This window comes from Palaemon carinicauda, chromosome 31 (assembly GCF_036898095.1).
Source record: "Palaemon carinicauda isolate YSFRI2023 chromosome 31, ASM3689809v2, whole genome shotgun sequence".
Taxonomy (NCBI): domain Eukaryota; kingdom Metazoa; phylum Arthropoda; class Malacostraca; order Decapoda; family Palaemonidae; genus Palaemon; species Palaemon carinicauda.
In genome coordinates, this window is record NC_090755.1 from 57,888,280 (window position 1) to 57,898,279 (window position 10,000).

General features: G+C 40.8%; 1 protein-coding gene across 2 annotated transcripts in view; it reads right to left on the reverse strand.

Moving 5' to 3' along the window:
• Positions 1 to 3,936: 3,936 nt before the first annotated feature.
• Positions 3,937 to 10,000, reverse strand: part of LOC137624418 (fibroin heavy chain-like) — a 24,243-nt gene continuing 18,179 nt past the window's right edge. The window contains exons 2-4 of one of the 2 annotated variants that reach the window (XM_068355165.1): positions 8,492 to 8,908; positions 8,140 to 8,313; positions 3,937 to 7,985 (exon numbers count right to left, since the gene is read on the reverse strand). In XM_068355165.1, the coding sequence (XP_068211266.1) occupies positions 4,296 to 7,985; positions 8,140 to 8,313; positions 8,492 to 8,908 (4,281 nt within the window). In that variant the 3' untranslated portion in view covers positions 3,937 to 4,295. The remainder of the gene's footprint in view (positions 7,986 to 8,139; positions 8,314 to 8,491; positions 8,909 to 10,000) is intronic. The other variant, XM_068355164.1, reaches the window with a different exon arrangement.

The window sequence follows — 10,000 nt, forward strand, 5'->3', positions numbered from 1 at the left end:
TATTATTATTATTATTATTATTATTATTATTATTATTATTATTATTATTATTATTATTATTATTATTATTATTATTATTATTATTATTATTACTTGCTAAGTAAAAGCAAGATGCAATAAGCCGAGGGGCTCCAACAAGGAAAATAGACCAGTGAGGAAAGGAAAGAAGGAAGAATAACATTTTTAAGAAGAGTAACAACATTAAAAGAAATATCTTCTATATAAACTATAAAAACTTTAACAAAACAAGAAGAGAAACTAAGAAAATAACGTGCCCAAGTGTACCCTCAAGCAAGAGAACTCTTAACCTATGATAGTGAAAGACCATGGTACAGAGGCTATGGCACTACCCAAGACTAGAGATTTTGGAGTGTCCTTCTCCTAGAAGAGCTGCTGACCTTAGCTAAAGTCTCTTCTACCCTCACCAAGAGCTAAGTGGCCACTGAACAATTACAGTGCAGTAACCCCTTGGGTGAAGATTTGTGAATGCCCCATATCAATAACCACAAAGGTAGCCTTTATCTTAACAAGGCTTAAGGCCCGGTCACACCGCCCGAACGTTGCTGGAGCGTTCCTTGAACGGTAGGGAGGTGGACCAAACCATCGAAAATTTAATTAAACGTTTTTACGTTCGGTGTTTATTAGGCTGCTGAACGTAGCAAATCCTCGCATATTTCCTGAGTTTTCTTACACCTCTATTATGGAAGTAGCTAATTTATGCAATAAGGGTATTGGTATACAGGATGTCGAAAAGCATAGCGGAGTGATATTACAGTCACCAACCTGTAAAAGATAATAACAAAGTAGGGTAAAAATTACGGTCGCTGTATCTTAATTAAAATTACGGGTTTTTTTTAACAGTTTATTTTTAAAAAAAAAGCGACAAACTTTTCGACATCCTGTGTACCAATACCCTTATTGTATAAATTAGCAACTTCCATAATAGAGGTGTAAGAAAACTCGAGAAATATGCGAGGATTTGCTACCTTCAGCAGCCTAATAAAGACCGAACGTAAAAATGTTAGATTCAATTTTCGAGGGTTTGGTCCACCTCCCTACCGTTCAAGGAACGCTCCAGCAACGTTCGGGCGGCGTGACCGGGTCTTTAACCCAAAGACTTCGACGGTGTGGGTGGATGATAGGTTACTCATTTACTTATTTTCTGAGTGTGTGACTGTTATGTCATACTTTAGATTTTTGGGTTTACCAACTGCACATGTTTCAGTCAAAAATTGTTTCACATCGTTGATTGAATTTCCTATACTGATGGTTTTGGCAATTGAATCATATTCTATTCCGCATTTGATTGCTATATTCCGATTGGTGACCATTATAGTCTCTGTTTTAATTGATTAATTTGAGGTTTTCTGGCATCCTGACATCTAAGGTCATTGACGCCTAGCCGATGTTTTAGAATTTACGAATCTGTCATAGCGTTTATACTTGAGTCTTTTCTCACATATGGATATTTTGTGTTTACTTAATACTATTCTATTATAGTTTCTATATTTTTCCGGTGTAATTGTTGATTAGATATCAATTATATACAAAATCACTTAATAATTTATACAATATCTTTTATCATTAATTCACATCAATAATACATAAGAGTCCGTTGCTTATCATTTATTATTATATAAATTTCAAATATTTTGATCTGTTTTCTCTTATCCAATGATCTTATATTCGGCAGCTTCATTTTTTTGAAGCTTGCTTGCGTATGTATTGTTTTTTGGCTCATTTTACAAATATTAGTTACTCATCATTATCATCATCATCATCATCATCATCATCAGCAGCAGCAGCAGCAGGATCATTTCTCTCTCTCTCTCTCTCTCTCTCTCTCTCTCTCTCTCTCTCTCTCTCTCTCTCTCTCTCTCTCTCTCTCTCTCTCATATATATATATATATATATATATATATATATATATACAGTATATATATGTTTATATATATATATATATAGGGTATATATCTATATATAATATATATATATATATATATATATATATATATATATATATGTGTGAGTGTAATGCTTCACTTGTCCCTTGTGTAATTAAATATCACCCAAGTGATTGCTGATATTGAAATAGAAATGAGGCACACAGTGTAGTTGTTGCGATGCGATGCATAGTAGAAATTTATAAAAAGCCTTTGCATTATTCTTTCGATTTTCCGATGCCTTACTTTCTCTTGGGTATCTCGCCCCCTTTGTGCTTCTGCTTCTTTGTGAGAATATATATATATATATATATATATATATATATATATATATATATAATGTGTATATGTATATGTATTTATATATATATATATATATTTATATATATGTATATATATGTATATATATATATGTATATATACATATATATTGGAAAGGTATCCGAATCATTCACAGCTTGAGAGAAAACTTAGATATCTTAGGAACCGAGAGAGAGAGAGAGAGAGAGAGAGAGAGAGAGAGAGAGAGAGAGAGAGAATCTCAAATAGAAATAAAAATACACAAAACCTATGATTATTATTATTATAATTATAATTATTATCATTAATGTTATTACAAGTTAAGCTACAACCCTAGTAGGAAAAGCAGGAAGCTTTAAGCCTAAGGGCTCCAACAGGGAAAATAGCCCAGTGCAGAAAAGAAATAAAGAAATAAATGGCAAGAGAAATAATTAACAATAAAATAAAATATTTTAAGAAACAGTCGTAATATTAAAATAATTCTTTCATATATAAGTTATAAAAACTTTAGAAATAAAAACAAGAAGAGAAATAAGATGGAATAGTGTACCTGAGTGTACCATCAAGCAAGAAAACTCTACCCCAAGACAGTGAAAGACCATTGTACAGAGGCTATGGCGCTGCCCAAGACCAGAGAACAATAGTTTGATTCTGGAGTATCCTTTTCCTAGAAGAGCTTCTTACCATAGTTAAAGAGTCTCTTCTATCCTTACCAAGAGGAAAGTAGCCACTGAACAATTATAGTGCAGTAATTAACCCCTTGAGCGAGGAATAATTGTTTGGTAATCTTAGTTTTGTCAGGTGTATGAGGCCAGAGTAGAATATGTAAAGAATAGGCCAGACTATTCGGTGTATGTGTAGACAAAAGGAAAATGAGCCGTAACGAGAGAGAAGGATCCAGTGTAGTACTGTCTGGCCAGTCAAAGGACCCCGTAACTCTCTAGCAGTAGTATCTCAACGGGTGGCTGGTGTCTTGGTTAGCCTACGAATAATTTTTCATGGTCACTTAAGTAATTAGAGGGACGTAATCTCTGGTGTTCCTCATTGCAATGGTCTTAGCACTTTGCATTTCATATATGCAAAAATGTGGTTTAGCATTGAAATAAAAAAAAAACTTATGCTAATTTCTTTGCATCCATATCAGATTTGCTCTACTCTAATTTTCAGTTTTATGTGAAAGACGAATAGCTTATTCTATTACACTGATGCCTGTCTCTTCATTTTGCCTTCGAAAAAAAGTTGGAAATTATATTGTCGATGAACGTATGCATAAATGTCCATTCGAATGATAAGGGAGGAGTCACTTATTTGACTCATTATACTTTATATAACAAAAGTAGTGATACAGACGACGACAATAAGGATAATGATAATGAATTCCTCATTTTCATCTTTGACTAAATAAACATTCTTTTTCTCTGAAATCGTTTCCAAATGATGTGTAGTCATCATGTCTACATAAACAAAAAGAGTAAAGTATTTATCAAGTCTTAAAGCGAAACTTCTCATCATTTCATAATTTGTTCTTTTTCAAAATGATCTTTGGTTATATATAAGATTTCATTTGAAAATTGGTAGCAATTGACATACCATCATGATGTCTGTTAATGCTAATAGATATCATAATACAATATCTACATATACATCTATAACTTAGCCAAATGTTGTTCCAGGGATTAATGACAGAAGGAAATAGTTTGAGTCATAAAGATAATCTTTATTATATTAAGCTATAATGCACTTTACACACATATTTACATAAACGTTTAAAACAATTAACACAGTAACCTGACTGGTTCGCAATATAACGTATGATCATGAAAATGGAAGAGAAACCAATAATAGATTCATCTCCCCCTTCGCATATCAATAGATACAACATTCATGGAACTTTATGCACATATATCCACACATGATTACATATATAACTGCAAATTTTCGTTGTATAATCATGGATAGAGAATAATTATCATGAGAGTGAACTGGGTTTAAACAAAGTTGGCTTCTTGTTCTGTTATTTTTTACCATGCTATCCTACTCTGGATTACCTCTTCAGCCTTGGAGGGCCCCAAAACTCGTGATATGATTTCCAGGAACATGAGCAAGAGCTACAGGATTGTTAACAAATAGGCTGTGACCTGAAACACCGGAATGACCACCATGTGTTCCTAGTACTAGACCTGTTGGAGCACTATGTAGGACTTGGCCTGATGTATGTAGCAAGGGTGAACTATGGACTAATGGAGTACTGCTTCCAAAAGCTACAGCTGCACCTGGGTTAGGTACTACATGAACACCGCTGGTTACAACAGGTACTGTGTGATGCCCTGCTCCAAAGAACCTAGCACCACCAACTGATGCAAAGTTGGCTAGGTTTCCAGCTGAACTAGGTTGGTTCAAAAGGAGTACAGGTACTCCCTGAATGTTGGCACCTTGTGAAGCTCCAGAGGTACTAACTGCTGATAATGCAGATGATGGAACAGTGCCTGAAGAAAATTGTACATTTCCGCCACTTCCAAATGTAGTACCAGAGACACCTGCACTAACAGATGATGCACCTGATGCTGAAGAAGATGCAGATGATGCACCTGATGCTGAAGAAGATGCAGATGATGGAATAGTTCCTACAGAAAATTGTACATTTCCACCACTTCCAGCTGCAGCACCAGATGATGCACCAGCAGAAGCTGCAGCTGCTGATGAGGCACTTGATGTTAATGCTGAGGCTACAGGAACTGAGATTGGTGCAATTGGTCTGGCTGCTGATGAAGCAGATGAAGCAGCACTTGCAGATGATGCAGCAGAAGAGCCTGCACTAAATGCACCTCCTGTTTGGGATATTGCTGGGGTACTAACTTGCTGTGTAGAGACTAATGGGGCTGCAAAAGGCCTTGCACTGCCCGAAGAAGCACTGGATGAGCTAGCTGATGCTGCAGAGGAGGTACCTGCACTGCTAACGGGAGCACCAAATGTAGTTACAACAGTGCTACCCGTATTACCTGATGATGCTGAGGCTGCACTGGCTCCTGAACCTGAAGAGACTATGTTAACAGGAGCACCAATCTGAGCAGCTACAACAGGTCCTCGCTTTATAATGGTAGCTCCTCCTCCAGCAGCAGATGAAGAAGCTGCAGCTGCACTGGATGCTCCAGAAGCAGAGCCTGCAGAAAAACCAGATCCTGCACCTTGTCCAAATCCTGTGCCAGTTGAAAATCCACCAGTTGCACTAGAAGTAGAGCTAGCTCCGGCGCTTGCTGCCCCAGCCCCAGTTCCTACTCCACCAAGAAAACTTTGATCAACAACAATAACTGGAACTTGTCCACCAGTTGTTCCTTGGGCACCAGCAGAAGCACCAGAAGAGGCACTAGCTGAGGCACTTCCAGGGCCTCCTACAAGAGCTGCAAAACTAGGACTACCGCTTCCACCAACACTGACAACAGATCCTCCTCCTGATGTTCCTTGGGCACCAGCAGAAGCACCAGAAGAGGCACTAGCTGAGGCACTTCCAGGGCCTCCTACAAGAGCTGCAAAACTAGGACTACCGCTTCCACCAACACTGACAACAGATCCTCCTCCTGATGTTCCTACAGAGGCTGTACCTGCACCTGCACCAAGGGCATTTGATTGTATAACAAAGATAGGTACATTTCCAAATCCTTGTGATCCACCTACAGCTGTTCCTACGCTAGAACCGAAACCAGATGACGCCGAGGCGGCTCCTGATCCTCCAGCAGAGAATCCTCCAAAACTGCCTGCACCAGAAGAGGTTGAAGAAGATCCAACACCTCCGGCTGAAACACCTCCAAATCCAGGACTGCTAGTTAAGGCTGAAGCAGATCCTAATCCCCCAGTAGAGAAGACTCCAAATCCTCCAGTGCCAGATGATGCAGAAGCTGCTCCTGAGCCACCAGATGTGAAACCTCCAAATCCACCTGCACCTGCAGAAGCTGAAGAAGCACCTGTACCTCCAGCTGAGAAACCTCCTATTCCGCTACCACCAGCTGAGGCAGATGCAGCGCCTGACCCCCCAGCAGAGAAACCTCCAAATCCACCCGCACCTGCAGAAGTAGCAGAAGATCCTGTACCTCCGGCAGAGAATCCTCCTAATCCGCTACCACCAGTGGAAGCAGATGCAGCACCTGATCCTCCAGCAGAGAAACCTCCAAATCCAGTACCACCAGAAGCAGCAGAAGCAGCACCTGATCCTCCAGAAGAAAATCCTCCTAATCCACTACCTCCAGCAGAAGCAGATGCAGCACCTGCTCCTCCAGCAGAGAATCCTCCTATTCCACTACCACCAGCAGAGGCAGAAGTGGCCCCAGATCCGCCAGCAGAGAATCCTCCAAATCCAGCACCACCAGCAGCGGCAGAAGCAGCACCTGATCCTCCAGCAGAGAATCCTCCTATTCCACTACCACCAGCAGAGGCAGAAGTGGCCCCAGATCCACCAGCAGAGAATCCTCCAAATCCAGCACCACCAGCAGCGGCAGAAGCAGCACCTGATCCTCCAGCAGAGAATCCTCCTAATCCACTACCTCCAGCAGAGGCAGAAGCAGCCCCAGATCCGCCAGCAGAGAATCCTCCAAATCCAGCACCACCATCAGCGGCAGAAGCAGCACCTGACCCTCCAGCAGAGAATCCTCCTAATCCGCTACCACCAGCAGAGGCAGAAGCAGCCCCAGATCCACCAGCAGAGAGTCCTCCAAATCCAGCACCAGAAGTACCAGCAGAAGCTGCACCTGACCCTCCCGCAGAGAATCCTCCTAATCCACTACCACCAGCAGAGGCAGAAGCAGCCCCAGATCCGCCAGCAGAGAATCCTCCAAAGCCAGCACCACCAGCAGCGGCAGAAGCAGCACCTGACCCTCCAGCAGAGAATCCTCCTAATCCGCTACCACCAGCAGAGGCAGAAGCAGCCCCAGATCCACCAGCAGAGAGTCCTCCAAATCCAGCACCAGAAGTACCAGCAGAAGCTGCACCTGACCCTCCAGCAGAGAATCCTCCTATTCCACTACCACCAGCAGAGGCAGAAGAAGCCCCAGATCCGCCAGCAGAGAATCCTCCAAATCCAGCACCACCAGCAGCGGCAGAAGCAGCACCTGACCCTCCAGCAGAGAATCCTCCTAATCCGCTACCACCAGCAGAGGCAGAAGCAGCCCCAGATCCACCAGCAGAGAGTCCTCCAAATCCAGCACCAGAAGTACCAGCAGAAGCTGCACCTGACCCTCCAGCTGAGAATCCTCCAAATCCAGCACCACCAGCAGCGGCAGAAGCAGCACCTGACCCTCCAGCAGAGAATCCTCTTAATCCACTACCACCAGCTGAGGCAGAAGCAGCTCCTGATCCTCCAGCAGAGAAGCCTCCGAATCCGCTACCACCGGCTGAGGCAGAGGCTGCACCTGAGCCTCCAGCTGAGAATCCTCCTGATCCTGCAGCACTAGCAGAAGAGGAAGAGCTGGAACTTCCCGCACCGAATCCACTACTACCAGATGATGCAGCACCTGCTGCCCCACTACCAGAACCAGCAGCTGCCGAAGAGCTTGAAGCTGAAGATGATCCACCAAATGAAGAGGCAGCACCTGTTGCTGCTGATCCTGATCCAGAGCTTCCCAATCCACCAAATGATGTACTTGATCCTGAAGAAGCGCTGGAAGCTGCTGAGGAGCTTGATCCAGATGAAGCAGAACTAGCTGAAGAACCAGATCCTACAGCAATGTCAGTTGGAATCTCGTGAAGAGTCACCTGTCAACAAAAATTACATACATGTAACTATCTAAAATTGATATTCAACTTCAGTGAATTATTCCCAAAAATATTAGCATACGTGAGTGTGTAAATTAAAGAAAACAAATATTTATGAAACAATGACAAAAAAAAAAAAAAAAAACTCTCAAACCTTAAAGCCAGAGTTTCCATCATCAGAATATATAGAAGTTCTCACAACACCATCAGGTCCAAGAAGGCTGTAGCTTCCCTGCAAGACTCCATTTTCCACAAATTCAACTCGATTTTGGTAGTTTTTCGATGCTGTGTCCTTAACTTCAAAAGCGAACTGATAAGGCATTAGTGGCTGTTGGCAGAATAGAAAAAAATGCACCATTAAAAGCTACAAATAAAACGATATTCGTACAAGGTTTTTCTCTCATAATTAAAATAATGTTTTTAAACTAATAACTATGCAGTGATACTTTGAAAATAAATTGTATTTAAGAAAGATGTCAATTCTAAAAAGAATGTCAATCTCTTACTGGCCAAGGTGTGACTACTCCTCCAGCAGTGCCGAGAGCGGCAGATCCACCAGTGCCTAGAGCAGCTTGTCCACCAGTGCCTAGAGCGGCTTGTCCACCAGTGCCTAGAGCAGCTTGTCCACCAGTGCCTAGAACAGCTTGTCCACCAGTGCCTAGAGCGGCTTGTCCTCCAGTGCCTAGACCACCTTGTCCACCAGTGCCTGGAGCACCTTGTCCACCAGTGCCTAGACCACCTTGTCCACCAGTGCCTAGACCACCTTGTCCACCAGCTGATCCACCTCCAGAACCCGCGCTTACACCTGAACCCAGAACTGCCTGCCCACCAACATTAGGTTGTTGGTAAGTGTAGCCTGTAGTTTGACGACGCCCTCTCGAGTCACTGCTGGCAACGCCCAGCACCAGAGCCGCCAACACCACCTGTGAATTTGAAAATAAGAACCATTAACGGATGAAACAAAAGTTGTAACACTCATGCCGACGGGAAACACCAAAAGCAATTACTCCAGTTAGTGCTACCATTTGAGCTAATTATTTATGGCATTTACTCATGTTGCCAACATCATTTGTTATTGTGAGAGAGAGAGAGAGAGAGAGAGAGAGAGAGAGAGAGAGAGATTGTTGCTTTAAAATTCCTTCTGTCACACGCCATGATTGGACTGACAATTTTCCTCTTCATATTAGTGTTTCCAACTTATGTGTACGTTAAATAAATTTACTTTTTTTTTTAATTTGGGAGTGATATACACCAGTATTCTACATGATTCATTAAAAGAAACGGGACCTCTTTTCTTAGAATCTCCCCATGCTTTTATTTCAGATCATAGATCGGAATTTAGTTCTAAAATTACCAATGGACGTTTTATTATTTTGATCTATTTGGTGAAATCATTGGCCCTTCTGGTATTATTTCATGAAATCTTCATATAATAATAATAATAAAAAAATTTATAACTGATAGAAGTGATATTAAACATATTAAGCCACAAATCTGTTCTTAACCTTTTTTTTTTTTTTGTATACAGTATCCCTGCAAAGATTGAATTTAGACGAGAAATGTATAAAGTAAATCATACAGGCGGGTGAGATCGTAAAACAATACAATGAAGTAGGATTCAATGATTGCAGAAGTGACTCATGAAATCAAGGAATAGAGATTTCTTTGATTGAGTATTATAATAATATTCTCATTTTCAACTTATGTTATTTGTATTAAAGAAAAAAATCAGAATTTAATATGAAATAAGAAAATGAAGTTATGAGAAGCAAATATCTCATCTCCCCATGTTTGATAAAAGTTGGATTAATGGAAGAGATGTCTTTTTTATTTTTCTTTTTTTTATTCAACGAATATTGCAAAATATACTTAATTTTTCCAGATGTATTTTACTCCTTTTTCGTATTGATAAAAAAGATTAATGGTTTCTAAATAGAGACAATTTTATAGCTAAGTTGAAATTTAAATTAAGCAACGCTGATTAATATAGAAAATCAAAATTTTAACAACTTACG